At 40.9% G+C, this 17,024-nt stretch overlaps 1 protein-coding gene across 1 annotated transcript in view; it reads left to right on the top strand.

Annotated features, from left to right (window-relative positions):
- Positions 1-17,024, top strand: part of cntn4 (contactin 4) — a 184,181-nt gene that overhangs the window by 112,581 nt on the left and 54,576 nt on the right. Inside the window, exons 9-11 of the mRNA XM_005726628.1 lie at positions 1,865-2,004; positions 8,919-9,048; positions 9,796-9,946. Of these exons, the coding sequence (XP_005726685.1) occupies positions 1,865-2,004; positions 8,919-9,048; positions 9,796-9,946 (421 nt within the window). The remainder of the gene's footprint in view (positions 1-1,864; positions 2,005-8,918; positions 9,049-9,795; positions 9,947-17,024) is intronic.

The raw sequence follows: 17,024 nt of genomic DNA on the forward strand, positions 1-17,024 counted from the left end.
TATATATATATAATGCACATGCTCACTGGCCACTTCATTAGGTACAGCTGTTCAAGTACTCATTGATGAGTCGGTCACATGGCAGCAGCTCACTGCATTATGGCATGTAGAGATGAAGGAAAGGAGATTTTTTTGAGTGAACATGGTGTGCTTGTTGGTGCCAGGCAGGTTGGTCTGACTATATCTGGTGGTCTACTGGGCAGAAGGTTTTCATAAGACCCTGTGCAGTTCTGTGAAAAGCCTGATTGAAACTTTGCGTTTGGACCTTAAGAGAGCCGTGCATATGTGAATGCCCACAAACCTCGATGAGCTGAAGCAACTTTGTAAAGACGAGCCAAAAGTGCAAATATGTGAGAGACTGATAAAGTAAAGGATTACTTCATGTTAGTGCTGATAAATGTGCTTCTGCACGCTGCAGAATGACGGGGATGTTAGTTTTTCACAGGACTGCTTAGAGTCCTGTGAAATCTTTCTTATTCACAGGATCGTGTGAAATTCAAAATACAAGTGTTGCTACAAGTGGGAAGAAAATTTGTAACTAGAATTGAATAAAAGCACACAACAACCACACTACTAAACCACTCCTTTTACTGGATTTAACAGCTTATTAACAACCTTTGGTTTCTGACATAAATGCATGTTCTATTTGTTTTTATAATAAATGACTGAACTGATTCATTATTCAGTTTTAAAATGATGAGCACTGTCATTCACTGCACTTTGTGATTGATGTTCTGCAGTCTATTACACAGTTCCAGTATAAATAATGCAAATAACAACTGGGTTAAAGGGTCTGCAGTCTTCCTCGAAAGCTGCATTATGCCCCCAAACAGCAGAGAGAGAGTGCAACCTTTTCTTGCCTCCATATATTACAGTTCAATTTTCAGTCGTTAGAATATGACATCCTTCAAGACTTTACTTCTGCACATTAGAAAGATCATTTCTCATTCGTTCTTAGCATTTACAAATGTGTTAGAAAATTAGGGCAAATAACAAAGTGCGGCTGTCTGCACTTTGGACAAAGATTGGTTGTATGTGTCTGCGCGATCAAAACAGATAAACTTAAGGAGTTCTGCTCATTATGCTTGCATTATTTCATTGTGTAAATCACTGCACTTGTAATAGTGCTTCTAATTGTGAAAATCTCCCACGCCCGTATGTGTGGGTCATGGATATAGAAGATGCAGAGGAGAAAAATGGATGGATGGATGGTATGATGGTTGTCTACTGTAGTTCTTCCCCTGTTGCGTTGGAAGAAGGGTGTGACGTGTGAGGCTGATGAGTGTATTTGACTAAATGTCAGACTAATCAGAAGGTTGGTGGTTCAATCCCTGTCTTCTCGAGTCTGTATGCCAAAGCAAGCATGAGTTGTCCCTGGTTCTTTGGAGCATGAATGTGTGTGAATGTTAGGTGCAATAGCATGCACTTAGATGCAGAAAAATAGGTGCTTGTGTGAATGAGACATGTTGTGTACAGTGCTTTGAGTACTTGAGTAGGAAAGTCCTATAGAAGACCAGTCCAGTGAAAGTGTACTACACATGCATGTTTATTTCAGGTACTGTGTAAATTTCCTCATCAGCAGGCATTCACTGTCAATGACAAGGAAATGACAAGATAAGTGTAACACTTCAGGAATCCACAAAACATCCAAACATGTTGATGGCTTTGGATCACGCTGTCTGAAAGAAACGTTTTATTTCGGTAGCACCAACTTAAGCACTGATATGACATCTTTTGTGCACGGTACTTTTGTGGGTTAACCATAGTGTTTTGCTGCATGTATGAGGTGTTTTGAGAACATCAGATTTGTGAATTGAAAAAAAGAGTGTTCACTCTAATTGCCTCGTATTTCCGCTCTTTCCAGCTCCTCCTCACCTCATCGAGACGCCCCAAGATGTCCAGAAGCTCATCGACGACTCGCTGGCGTGGGAGTGCAAAGCCACCGGGAAGCCCAAGCCTTCATACAGGTGGATGAAGAACGGGGAAAACCTGGAGTCTACAGAGGTGAGAGCTCCCGGCGACCTGCGTGTTTTTAGAACTGAAGAAAAGGGCTAGACCTTCTTCGGCAGCTTCGCGACAGATGTTTCTCAAACACTCCGCGCTGCCGAATGAAGGATTGGAGCAGCCATGTACTGTACTTTCAGAGCTTTATTGCGCTGCTTGTTCAAGCTTTACTGACTAATTACCTTGCATTATATTCTTCTTCATTACAACACAGTGCCTCCTGTTCAGTTTATGTTACTCACTTCTGCAAAACAGCATTTATTTCAAAGGAATTAAACTGTGTCTGCTGTGCTGAGAGACGAAACTGTAAGCAGGCCAAGTACAGTGATGTAAGAGCCACCCTAATCTTCTGCTAAATCTCTCCACGCCGAGCGCGGTTATTAATCCTGTGCCACCAAAGAAGAAAAATACAAGATTCTCTATACAAACATTGTATATCCTACTTTCATTTTAGCTCGCCGCCCCCCTCCGACTCCCCATTATGAGTCCGGTGATGAGAGATGAGTCTATTAGGACCAGCCTACTTCCACACCTAACTTTAACTGAACTCTGCTGTTGACATTTGCAAAAATATGATCCCCTGTATTTGTTATTTATGTTGGATTATGATATCAGATCATTTAGTCAGGTTGTTTGGAAAATAACGATTGGACATTCAGGCACAGCGTGCACCTGATAAATAAACAGGCATTATGTTAATTTGCTTCATTATGCAAGAAAGGCGACAAACACACCAGAGGATATCGATCAGTACTTGAATGTTATACATGTGGTTGAAATGAACTCTGTGTGTTGTTATTACTGGAGGCAGTACTCCACACAGCACAGGCTTTTTCATATAAAAAAACTGATTTGGCTTGCCATCAGGGGAGAGTAATCAACAACCTGTTTAGCCAATGGCAAACGCTTTTATCAGCACCTCTTATGAGGTAAGGCTCTTGTGTTTTCGGTGTGTGAGAGTAATCATGTTATTGTTTTTCTTATTTGGCAGTTTCTTAAAAACAGTAAACAACAAAGCATTTGATTGATCCCGTTTGACTCCCTGTGACCTTACTGCTTCTTTCTCTGTTTACTGGAGGTGCAATGACAATTCCAACAAATGTAAATAAACCCAGATTTTGTTCACAATGAGCGACTAAGGGTTGATAATATTATTGGGCATAGACAGAGTTTTTTGCTCAAGTAAAAATGAGCAGAGGTTCAGCAATCTGCAAAATTGTAAAACTGTTTGAATATCTTATTATTTACAGTACATAATATCATCAAAAGATTGTGAGAGTCTGGAGAACAAGGTACAAAGCAGAAACTCAATATTCAAGGCCCATAATCTTCTCCCGTGGCGTTGCATCAAAAACATGCACGATCCTGGCATGGAGATCACCGCACAGGCTCCGAAACACTTCCAGAAACCGCTGTCTGTGACCACAGTTTACAGTGCCATCCTCAAATGCAGGTTAATCTGCTCTATCAAGCAAAAAAGACGCTACAAAATCAGGAATGTTGCAGTCTTCTCTTTCTCTAAACTTACTGAATCCAGGAATGAATCTAGGAAACACGGTTTGAACACAAGAAAAGTGGAAAACTGTTCCGTGGTGGGACAAATCAAAGAGAACATTTCTGGAAACGTGGACGCCACATCCTCTGGACTAAAGAAGAGTTCAAAAGCATCTCTGATGGTATGAGTGCATCGGTGTTTTTGGAATTGGCAACTTGCACAACTGAAAAGGCAACATATGCTCAAATCCACATGATGTGTTTTTCAGCAGAGGCCTTGCATAATTCGGCAAGACGATGCTAAACTACATACTCCATCTATTCAGGATCTGTGTGCCGAAGTGGCCTGCCGTCCAGACCTTTCACTAACTGAAAATATGAAAAAACTAAAGAAACAAAGACGACACGAGGCTGCCGAGCAGCTAGACTCCTATAAAAGACAAGTGCAGGAAAACATTTCTGCCTCAAAAGTCCAGCAACTAGTCTCCTCAGTTGTTAGATGTGTGCGAACTGTTGCTACAGGAAGAGGGGAAGCTACACAGTGATAAACACGATGTCACTAATATGACCTTATTTTTTAATTAAAACAGATTTGTGAGATTTGCACATTTTACACAGTGTGCTTACTTTTTAGGAATTTGGGTTATAGATTAAATTTCTAAAGATCGCTTCAAAAACGGAGGAAAACTACACGCACAGTTCATCACCCTCTGGATACGGGGCAGTAAGTGCATGATTAAAGGTTAGAGTGATGGCACTGATGTTTGTGCTGCACAATTCTTCTTAACATACACATAATTAATGGATACATTCCAAACGCATGGGTGAATGGATTAATCAGCAAAGGTGTTGCATTGTTTGAAATGCCACCATTAACCGCAGTGGCTTAATGAGTGGAAGAGGGAAAGGTCAGTGATGTAAGAAGCGGTGGGGAGAGGAGCCGCCGTTTGTTGTTATTTATTAACGATGAATCAATTGCAGCTCTTCTGACTGAGCAGTTCACTGAAAGTAACTTCTGATGAACTTTGAGCATAAAAAAGAGCAACGTAAAAGTCATTTTTTGACTATGTCGGTTCCTGGAGGGGTCAAAATGTAGCGCACAATTATATGTGCGCTACATTTACTTGTTAAATGATGACATATGGACCGTCCACTAAGCTCACATGCTTTCAGTGTACTGCAGTGCTGTGCCCCTGTTTTAATACACATGAACAATCATTCAGCTGCCATTCTAGCCCTCTCCAGCTTTAGCATTAGCACGTTCTTGGATGAAGTAGGAACAGTTTCTGGAGTCTTCCTCATACCTTAGGTGGTTCTTTTCTCAACTCAGCACTTGACTTTTATTTAAAAAAGCAAACTTACCCTCTCCTAAAAACTAAAGACTAACATAATCATACTTTTGTAGGCGGCTGTGGAGTGGCAGATAATGATGTCATTAACCTTCCAAAAACAGACTAGTATTGGGGGTTTTTACCTTCATTTGTCATCAGAGTCATAGCAGGACTGTACTTCATGTGTTTTTGTTTAAAAAAAACTTTATCCAGAACATTCTATATTATTTCTTTGGATTTCAGCAGGTTTATAGTTAAATTCTTACTCTTCTCATGAATCCCTTTTCTCCATGAATGTTGGACACTGGACTTAATTATACCTCCTTGGACAACAGAGCACAGTACTGTGCAAAGGTTCTAGGCAGGTGAGAAAATATGCTGTAAACAAAGAATGCTTTCACAAATGGAAGTGTTAATAATTGATTTTCATCAATCAACAAAATGCAGTGAATGAACAAAAGACAAAAAATAAAAACAGTATTTGGTGTGACCACCCTTTGCCTTCTTCTTGGTAAACTTGCACACAGTTTTTGAAGGACCTCGGCTGGTAGGTTGTTCCAAACATCTTGAAGAACTAAGTAGGCTTCCTCACAGCCTTCTGTCTCTTCATGTAATCCCAGACGCACTCGATGATGTTGACATTAGGGCTCCGTGGGGGCCGTACCATCACTTCCAGTACTTCCAGTTCTTCTTTGCGCTTTGGCTGTGTGTTTGGGGTCGTTGTCCTGCTGCAGAATACATTCGGGGCCAATAAACAATCATTTATATTTGTGAAAGCTTTTTTTTGCTGACAGCATTTTTCCACACTTGCCTAAAACATTTGCACAGTACTGTAAATTTGCATTATAAAAGTTGAAATAATTTTTTTTTTACTTTATATTTTGTACTTTTTCCAAATTTATAGTACATGCAAACAAAAATATGAAAAGGAACACAAAAGAAACAAACTAAAAGGAATAAAGGACACTTAAAAAAAATATTAAAAAAATTAAAAAATAAAATAAACAACGAGGAGAGGTCCCTGCCTTATGGGGCTGAGTCTTATAGGCTATCCATTTTGTCTACTGTTTTCGGTCTTTGTCAGATTTCAGTCTCAAAGTGTAGGTCATTTTCTCCATTATATATATGTCCTCGATGACATCAGTCCATTCTTCCAGTTTTAAAGGGTCACTTTTCAGCCTGTTTTTTGTTATTACCTTTTTGCTTGACAACAACATAATTTTAAACAAGTAATGGTCCTCCATTGTTACATTTTCCCATATTCCAAAATATATTACTCATGCCTCACACGGCACGTCATACCCCAGCACTTTCTTCATTGTTACTGCAATGCTTTCCCAGTAAGGTTTGATATTTTTACACTTACAAAACACATGAGAATGATTGGCGTACAGTCTCCACATAATCTCCAGCATCATTTGTGTATAATTTTCTGAAATATCCGTAGACAAATAAGTGCGAATTTCATTCCTGGAACCAGAGCCGTTGAAAAAGCGGACGTCATTGCTGAGCTCTGTAGCGACGCTTTAATGGGTTTTTACATACTTTTGAGATTTTTTATTATGGACCCACAGCGAACAAGCTTTTGTGTTCAGTTTTTCTCAGGATTGCTTTTATTACCTGTGTCAGAAAAGCTATGTTTCTTTTCTTGTGGCATTTTCATCTGAAGGACCTCACTCTCTGCTGCTTTATTGACAATGGCTGCAGGATTAAGTAGCGCTGCAATTAAAAGGAAACTCCACCGTGAAACAGGATTTAGTCCATTTAAAGGACCACCGTACTCATAGCTTACTGCTCTGCACTTGAATTTAGGTTTCCCTGCTCTCTTAGGACTCTTATCCAAAAGGCTTCAAATAATGTTGCTTTAAGTGTGGTTTAATACTTAAAAGGATCAGAGAGATGGTTGAAATTCCTTGTTTTCCATGTTCGTTCAAGCTCAAGTGGAGCAAACAGGCTTCGCCTCAAGTTTTGTTCTTGTTATTATAAAGCCACTGTTGAGCTTAGTTCACGTCTGCTACTTCTGTCCTGCTCAGGCACATTAAATGAATCAAACATCTATGAGTAGAATGAGCAGATTTCTTCAACATTTCTCCTCCAGTGAGCACTAATAATTTCTTTTTGTTTGAACCCTTTTTCTTAGTCAACAACAGTGTTGGTCAAGTTACTTGAAAAAAGTAATCAGTAACTAATTACTGATTACTTCCCAAAAAAGTAATCCCGTTACTTTACTGATTACTTATTTTCAAAATTAATTAGTTACTTAGTTAAAAACACGATTTACAACCTGAATAGGTAATAAAGCGATAGATGTTTCAGCCCAATTCTACTTTTTCTACATAATCCATCATACAAAATGTAATCAAATGGAAACGTCTCTTTTTAAAACTTGTTTTATCAGTTTTAATCTCTTTTTTTTTTTTATGCATCAAGCAAAAATGTAATTATATGCAACATTCTCTGACTGGAAGAAATTTGTTTAACATTTAAACCGATTTTCTGCACATTCCAGCACATAAAATAAAATATTTTTGTGTTTACACTCTTTCAAATAGATGCAAGTAAAACACAGCAGAAAATAAATAAAATCAAAGACTAGCGGTCCTGTTGCTCTATTTTCACCTGTAAAGCAGGAGTGGGGTAGGCGGAGGTTTACCCTGGTGCAGGTGAGCCGCAGCGGTCAGTTGAACAAGTAACGCGTTACTGCTCATCTCTGGTCAACAAAGATCAAACTTGAAAGATTAGAGTATAAGAGAATGAAAGACCCCCCACCCTTTTGTTCTGGAATGCAAATGAGTAGATTGAAGTTCTGATAATATCATATGAAATGTAGCCTGTGGAAGTGTCACAGGCATTTTGCGTCATTCTTACAATGACTAGTAATAGTAATCCTAACCCCCCCCAGAAAAGCTCACTTTTACAATTTATTCATATTTTTTGAGTTTTTGTTTTGTTTTGTCTTGTTTGTTTGTTCTATCACGAAAATCACACCAGAGTTGTTGGCAAATGACATTGCCAATCATTTTACTTCAGCATAAGGCGTACAGATGGTCCCCCCCAGGTCCCTGCATGAAAAACTGCTGATTTGAGAGGAATGTCATGGTTAATTAATAGCTGCCATAAATGGGAATGCTTTCCATGCACAGACTGATACACGCCAGCATTCGCCTCCTTCGCCAGCAGGGATGTTCGCCCCTGCACATCCGGAGGTGCCTGAGCGGTATGGAAATTCAGGCGCAACCTGCTCAAACACAGGATTCGTTTGTGATCTTTCGACGAGGACGGTCTCTCTTTTCATGTCACAGTACCTTAATCCCCGGCAACTGGAGCACAGGCCGCTCCAAAAAAAAAAAAAAACCCTATGGAAATAGGCTCTGATGACATTATGGGTGAAGCCGGAGGAGAACGCAGCAGACGTAGGGACACGGGGGAGGCGAAAAACCTGACACAGCTGCATAGAGATGTATGAAAACTGCTCAAGGATTTAATACTGTAGTGAAGGAGCGGTGCGAAAACTCGAGTTCAGGGAGATAAATGTATACTGGGGATTAAATGTCCGACTGATTCACTGATCCAGCCGAGTTTTTAGTTCATCGGGCCTAGCCGTCCTTAAATAGATTTTAATTTGATGGCTCAGTGACGAGCAAGATTTTCCCCCCGTAGGCGGGCAAATAGTCCAAACAGATGAAGCGGTGGTACAGCGTGACCATGTACACAGCACTTAGTATGTACAGGGCATACCTATCTGGAAAGCAATTTTCACAGCGCTGTATACCTCAGATGTCTCGATACTCCTTCCCCTCTTATCCCCTCTTTCTGCTGAAGGGGAAACGGGCCCTGTGGTGCAGTCAGAGATATAAATAGAGCATGGTTTTATTTCACTCTCATAAACATGTAGATTGATTAGGGTCATTTTCCGCTAGCCTGCCTCCATCCACCCAAGCCTTTGCCTCCATTAGTGATGAAAACCTAGATTTATTGCCACGTCTGTCACTTCCAGACCATAATTCACTGGGCCGCTGGCTGCCTGTGTTTATGTAGATGAGCCATGGGAGTAAAGCATATTAAAGGCACATGTCTGTTTGTCCGTAGGAACGCATACAGGTCGCCAGCGGGGTGTTGTCAATCAGTCGCCTGACCCTGACTGACACCGGCATGTATCAGTGTGTGGCCGGCAATAAGCACGGGGAGGTCTACTCCAATGCAGAGCTGCGAGTTATAGGTAAGACCCCGCCCCGGTTTACAGAGTGTGCAGGGATGCACACACCCACTCTGGCAAGTGCGCATCCCTGCTTGAGATGTGTGCGCAAGAGTGTTTGTTTTCAAGTTTGCTCCCTCTTCAGATGACCTCTGGCCTCCCTCTTATTGGCCACTAATTGAAAAGCATTAATTATAAGATGAATGCGTCCTGCTGACAGTGATGTATGCTCGGAGCTGCTTTGTTCACCAGCCTCGCCCATCTGCGCTGTCAAGCCCGTCACTCTTCGCTCTTTGTCGGCAGCCGCCCTCATTCGCCATTCAACCTCCAGCGCGTCTCATCCTGATCGTGTAGCCGATTGGGCTCGGGCTCAATACACCTGATTTTACTGGTCAATGGGGAGAAAAAAAGAGGATGTCGGGGAGGTTATCGGACAGCACACGATTTTTTTAAAGCGAGTTTTAGCGCAGGCGAGTTGTTATGAGAGTGATCAGACAGCACATGCAAGCCTGTTATCAATCTCTTCAACCCATCAGCTGTGGGCATTACTATTCAGCGTTCTGATTACTAATTATTCGCATTATAAAGATCTGTAATCCACTGTCATTGATTTACCCGCAGCAATAATTCAATGTATTTGTAATGTAATGGTGAAAAACTGTTGAGCCCCACATTTAAAATGAAATAAACGATCAGAGATAAATTGTAGGAAGGAGAAGAAAGTGTGAGGCTTTTACAAATACTGGCTTTAACATGCTGCTCTTGTCTCAGCTGTTGCCCCAGATTTTTCTCACAATCAACTGAGGAGCCAGACGCTGGTGAAGGTAGGAGGAGACGCGCTCGTCGAGTGCAAGCCCAAGATGTCTCCTTGGGGTGTGATCTCTTGGCGGAAGGGCAGCGAACCACTGCGAGAGACCGACAGGTAGCGCAATATTTGCTTTTACCACGACATGAGAACTGCTGTGCTTTTTGCATGTGCTCTTATTGCTCTGAGACACAAAGACAGACACGTCTAAACAACACTCGCCCCCTTCCACACCTCTCATCTGGTTCTCATTTAAGCATATCGCTGTAAAAGCCTCCAACAGCAGTGTGTTGTGCAGCTGGTTGCCGTGAATGACGAGATGCACACATTTTAATAACAGAAAATGTAAATCGCTGGCGCATTAGCACATTTTAAATGCCTGTTTGACTTGGCAAAGGCAACTTCCTGTGTACTATTTAACCAATAACCATAAAGTTCGATTCAATTCAATTTTATACATACACCGCCTAATCACAACAGTCACCTCGGGCACTTTATATTTATATATTTGTAAGGTAAACACGCAGCATCACCTGATTCAGACAGAACTCTAAACTTCAAATCTAATTAACTCAACAGTAAGATTACTTTAACAGTACCTGCCCACTATGTGTCAATAACATAGTTTTTCCCGTCTTTGTGATTAGCCACAGAAATCTGTTGATATTCCATGATTTCTGATTGTCTCGTCACTGATAGCCACTTCCTATATGTGCACTTGTAAACTGTTTGGCCACCATCACTGATGACTGCCAAGACTTGGAGAACACCTTAAAAGAAAACCGAAAATTACTTATTCTGGTAGCAAAGGGTTAGAGCTAGGGATAAAGGTCAGATCATCACTGATGACCTAGTTCTCGAGCTTGCATTTATATATAAAACATCAAAGATATGTTGACAAATCAATCACAGCACTGACCAACTAAAGATGCAGGAAACCTTAAAGTGACCACTATACTGTGCTTTATCAGACCTGTCATGAGGATGAATGAGTATACCGTTTGGCTTGCAAACTGTAACGTAGTGTTAAATTAGCGCATGTTTTGTATGTCTGTCGAGGCCTGAAATCACAAAAGAAACTGATTTATTTGGTTTTTTAGGAATTCAAAAGAACAGTGTCAGCGTGCACCACAATGCTTCAATCTCTGAGGCTTATTTTGAGGTCGTACTTCCATGGAGAGATTTTGATGCACTCCTTAGATGTGGCTAAGAATAAAAACAGCTTGAAGCTGAGCTGAGTAATGGTTAATGGGGTTTGCCGTGTTTTATCTCCAGCTTTTTAGTGGCGGCCGAATAGACCGGCTGCTGAGTAAATTTCAACGTGCTAATCAAGTACTTTTCACCTCAGCGGGACGAGAACGGCTCCAGAAATCAAATCATTCGAGTTCTGTCGGGTTTCTGAGCAATGAGGAACGATCTCAGCGTCCAGCCACGTTTGACCCCTGAAATGTCACGCGTGCCACACGTGGTAACTCTGTCGGTCTTGTGCGCGTCTGTCTGAGTCCAGCGTGAAGTCTGGCCCAGTAACCTCGCTCGGAGACAGGGGTCGCCCATTGGGTGTCACCGTTCTAGCATGACCCGGCTCTGACAGCAGGGCTGTGTGCAGAGTGTCTTGCCAGGCTTTGCATATATACAAAGCAGTGTTGTTGCTTGTCAAACAAAGTGGCGGGGAATTTGCATAGTGGTTTCGCTGCTGGTGCCCTTCACTTGCCCTGTGCCACTTCCATAACAAACTTCAACCTCACAGCACACTTTGATCCTGTTGTTTGGAAATCATACTTTGGATTGTTTGACATGAATCGACGTTGCTGCGAATGAAGCGACGAATAAAGCGGCAGAGCTCAAATTTTCTTTGTTTCCCTGAAGTTCCATCACTGCACGCACTTGCCCTTCACTCTTCTCACTTACTGCCGACTGTACTCACTCAGTGACCAACTGCTGAGATAAATAACAAATGACTCGAGATTTGAATCATTCAAATATAATCACACAACAACTCCTGAATAATTGAAATTAGACGTTTGTTGTGGGCGAAGCTGCAGCAGAAAGATAGATTTACTTTAGTTCTTCAGTGCAGCAGTGAGTATTAGACTAATGGACATTTAGTAGATGGATTTCTTTAACGCTGTCTTTGTTCTGGTAGTTTGAAAATCTGTTTGATGCTCGCTAATGTGTTTTAATGCTTTTACTCGCACTAAATAAATGATATTTGGCTGAGACCACCTGTGCCGCTGTTCCAGAATGAAACGGAAAAGAAGCACAGATTTGAAATTAAAATTGAGACAGTCCCAGCTGTATTACATTAAAAGGAATCTTTTTAGATTTTAATTCTTTTGCCACGATAGCAGACTTTAAAGACAACTAGGAAGTAGAGTAACTGTTTGTGGAGCATGACAACACACACCAGACTCTCATCTGTGACTGCAACACACGCGCACACGTAACCACACACTTCTGCGTTACAGGGCGCACAGTATAAAATGTTAAGCATCTGCTGTGGCAGTCGTCGGAGAAGTTGCCTTTTTAAGCGGCTGCGCGCTAGCCTCTCTGCCTGTAGGTCGACTACAGTATTTATTCTTATCGTGCTGCTTGTTGTGAAAATGATGCGACTTTGATGAAAGCCGATCGCATCCTGATATCACACATCAGTTGTGTGATAAGCACGACTGCTATGCTGCTTCCTTTTACACCCCCCCTTTATGTTACGCACCTATACAGAAACATGCAAAATCACGAGAGGTAGCCGTGAACCCCTTTTGTTGAAGATTAATTGCTTTAATTGCGTTAGTGCTCCACAGTGGCTTCAGCAGAAAGGGAACTAGTGTCACCAGCTGGGCAATCCATCTTCATAGCAGCAGCCCCGTTTTTTTTGTATGTGTGTGTGTTTTTTTTGTGTGGGAGACCAGTGGAGAGGGAGGGAATGTCTTATCTACCCCAGACAACCCTGCAGGGACGAGGTTTAGATGACATCAGCTGGAACAAAGCAGCTGAGAGCGCAGAGTGGGGCAGGTCTTGCTGATGAGTGTGTAAGTGGGCCGTGTCAGGCGCGGAGAGCAGCCTGCAAAACACGCCATTTCAATATGTCACCAGCAAGAAGAAATCAAGTTTGTTAGGCCACTCGCAGCAGATGCGCTCAATCAAGTGTCCTCTCACGAGGCGTCGCAAGATGTGCTGACGTCCCGACGCTGCTCCCTTTTGCATTAAGCGCCATCTTTTAAAGACCTTGAGTATTTATCTCTATCGGCTTTAGAAGCCATGCAAATGTTTGAGGAGGTGTTTAAATCCCGAGGGAGGCATTAAAGAGCTTTGGGTGTGGCGGGTTTGATGCTGTCGCTTCTGCGTCTTTGCTTTGTTGCAAAAAAAGAACAGACAATGCTGGACTTCACATGCATGTAAAATCAACATGCATTTTTTACTCTTTAACAATCATTATAGCCACCTTCCACCTTTCTGTAACACAGTGATGGACAGTCAGTATTTCAGCTTCTTTTTTTACTGAGCACAGTCCAAAAGGTTACATGCCTTTAAAAGGAGTGAGATGAGGCAATGTTATGCAAATGCTTTATGCTAAAATTAGATTTCCCTTTATTGTAATATATGTTTTTTCCCCTCACAAAAGATATCCAGAGAGGGGGGAAACAATACAGAACCTGCTGGTGGCTGGATTCCTGGGGAAGCAGTATTCAGTCCTTTGTGTGTATTATAATCAGTGAGGGGAGATGGCACTCCATGAACAAAATGCACCCAGCAAACTGCTGCCAAGTCAAAATGCCAGCTGGGCTCCTGTTGTGTCTGTATGTGCAGAACACAGATAATATACAATATGTATAAAAATATGTATTGGTTTGTTGATTAGAAAGCCTGAATATTGAAACCAAACTAAAATAACTGTTAAATACTGATTTGTTGACATTGATTTGGGGATTTTAAATAGATTAAATTATGAAACCAAATTTAAATCATTTAGATTTTATTATATTAAAACAAATAATATCTATACAGTAGTTTAATTTTATTTATTGACAGATTTACTTTTTTGTGAATTTTAATTATTATAGTTAGCCAAGTTATTTTGTATGTTTTGGCTCCTGCAACATAGGAATGAATAAAATAATGTATATCTTAGATTAGCTTAGCTTAGCTTAGCTTAGTATAGCTTAGCATAGCTTAGCTTATCTTTGAGAATTGCTACTTGAATTCAAATTGTTTTTGATTTCTGAAGTCATCCACATAGACTAAAGAAATGCCAACAATTATTTTTAAATAACTGTTCAAAAAACACCAGCTCGGTCACGTTTACCTGACAAAGCAAGTTAACTGAACTGGTGAGTTAACGGAAAGTCAGGGAGACGATTAGGACTGATGCTCCCAACCCAAAGAAAAAAGAAAAAAGAAAAAGCAAATTGGCGACAGCAGGGCTGCACAATTATGGCCAAAATGATTCTCATTTATTTTAATCAATAACATCGCAATTATTTACAATAGTTATTCATTGATTTTAGTGACAAAATGTAAATAATAACCCTGCCTTTACATCCATATACCTAATAATATACACATCTTTGAAGCAAAACAAAGTTGGCCCTTTTTATTTATCTAATTCACTGCAGCTCTTTTATAAAAAATCAGAATGAAAAATTGTCAAAGTTGAACACAAAATTAAATCAACATTTAAAGCCTTTATGCTAAATTCCGGGCAAATAAAACATCTTTGCAGGCAAATATGAATTTATCTGCTGGAAGTGAATCTCTTAAAGCAAGATATAAGCTCTTTCACTCCAGTTATTGTACGTGCGTGATGGATGTGAATAAAGCTCGAAGCAAGTGAGATCCATCTCTTTTCCTCGTGTGACATTTTGCAGAACCCAGAACCCACTTTTGTCCAATAAATTGACAATTTTCTTGAAGTCTTCATTACTCACTGTGTTTAGTGGACAGATGTCTTTGGTCAAATTGAATGCACTTTGTGAGTTAGATAGATGCACCGCTGTGCTGCTGTGCTTTAATGGCTGTCTGCGTTTCACACTAGTAACCACTGCATCGTTTCAGGGTTTTCAGGTGGTTAAATAAGTCAGTTGTCTTAGTTTGCAGTACAGACGCACAGCTGTCTTTGCCTTCTTCTTCGTTAACATCAGTTGTGCTGGATCCAGAGTATTTGTAAACAGTGGTTTATGATCAGCTTCAAAGAAATAAGCTGTTTGCCTTCTGCTGTGACAGATATTTGAATTTTGTTGTATATCTGGCTTTTAACGAATCCTGGAAACCACACGCTGCACAGTTCAAGGAACAGCTGTGATTGGCACATTCAGAAATGTGGTCAGTTGCTGATTTGGGGAGCGCTTAATTTGCTTTTGCCATGTATTCTGCTGGTGGAGCATGCGTTTTTCAATATCATTTGATCAGCTTAATTCAATTGTGGGAAGCCAAAATCGCGATCAACATTAATATTGAATTATATGTGACAGTCGGTGTCCCCAGTCCAGGTTTAAATATCTAAACATAATACCTACTCTGCCCTGTCTTAAAGGATAAAAATCCTCATTCTGACAAACAAACATTTTTCTGTGAAAAACAGACTTTGGATTTGTGTCTTGATTTCTCATCAATGATGCCTTAGAGCTAACAGAGCTTGTGATTTCACAAACCAAGTGGGACCTGATAGTGGGTATGTCTAACGTTTATGTGCAATTAATGGTTAACTGTAGCAAGCAACCATTCGAGTGACATCTTTAAACAAAGACAGAAGGCTTGTTTCCAAGGGAACATCTGCTTACAGTTTTGCTAAAAGTTAACTCCCTTTTTCTCACATTAGTAGGTTTAAGCTGTTCAAGTGTTAAGTCGCATGACATGCAGGAGAAAACATAAAGAATGCGACTGCGGGCTAAGTTGGAGATGTTGTAAAATGTCATGTTTTAGACTTTGACCTTATCTGTGTCAGTGTGTTTTTATAGAACTGAGCTCTTATTCTTTCTATTATAGTTTATTATCAATATTATTATTATTAAATAGATAAGGTTAGGTCGTGATGAATTCAGTTGGGGAAAAAAAACATGTTGCTGCCAAGAAATTGTCTTAGTTTTGCACTTAGCCATTGATCAAAAAATAGCTTTATTGGTCTAGACAGGAAATGCTAAGACAGACCATTAATCTTGCTAGAAACTCCTCTGTCTTCAATGGTTTAAGGCACCTAAATCAACACTGCTTTATTCTGTAAGTGTACTCTTGGTGTCAGTATCTGCGTCTTCATCAATACTGGTTGTAGCTTAACAGTTACTTAGATACCTTGTCTGTGGAACCAGGTTGATTAGGAAAAGTCAGAACTAAATTTTCTTAGTGCTGATAAACGATGGATGTAGCCACAATGATTTCACCTACGAGTTGATCACGTTCTGTGAAGCCTCAAGCTGTCTGTTTTTGCTGTGGTCACCTTGGTCTCTTGAATCTGGACATGACAAGCGAGGGGTGGAGAACAGATCTGAGACACACTGAGGGACACTGCACACTTACTTACAGAGAAGCAGCTCGCTTATCACTCAGCATACCCGCCCAAAAGCATAACCTGCCTAATTGTCCTTATTTACTCTAATGAGGACTATAATTTGCAACGTGAACATCATGTTGTAATTAATAAATGTTGATCGTGACTAGCAATTCAGACCATAAACTCATCTGACAAGCGTTTACTGGGGTCAAAGAGCAAGCAGGAACACCGCCATTTTCCCATAGACTTTTACACACTTTAAACACAGGAGTCACCCCCTGAGTGGAACAATTCATCACTCCAAAGAACACATCTTCACTGCTCTAAAATCCAGTGGTAGCATACTTTACAACACTGCACCTGACACTTTGCATTGTGCTTAGTGATGCAAGGCTTGGATTCATCTGCTCGGCTATGAAAACCCATTCTGTGAAACTCCCTGCACACCGTTCTTGAGCTAATGCGAAGGCCACGCGAAGTTTGCAGGTCTGTAGCGATCTGCAGAATGTTGTGGACTTCTGCGGAGTACGCATCTCGGCTCCTTACCATGCATGGAGGGTTTCACCCCAAGTCCAGCACCCTGAGGCTGTACGCTAAGCGGAGGGGACTGGTGAGTGTCAGCACCACAGTCCAGGATGAGACAACGAACATCCAAGAATACATTGGGAAGATGGCCCCAACTGACCGAGTGCTCAGTGAATACCTCAGGCAGCA

The sequence above is a fragment of the Pundamilia nyererei genome, unplaced genomic scaffold (genome assembly GCF_000239375.1).
Source record: "Pundamilia nyererei isolate P.nyererei 1_Seehausen unplaced genomic scaffold, PunNye1.0 scaffold00021, whole genome shotgun sequence".
Lineage (NCBI taxonomy): Eukaryota > Metazoa > Chordata > Actinopteri > Cichliformes > Cichlidae > Pundamilia > Pundamilia nyererei.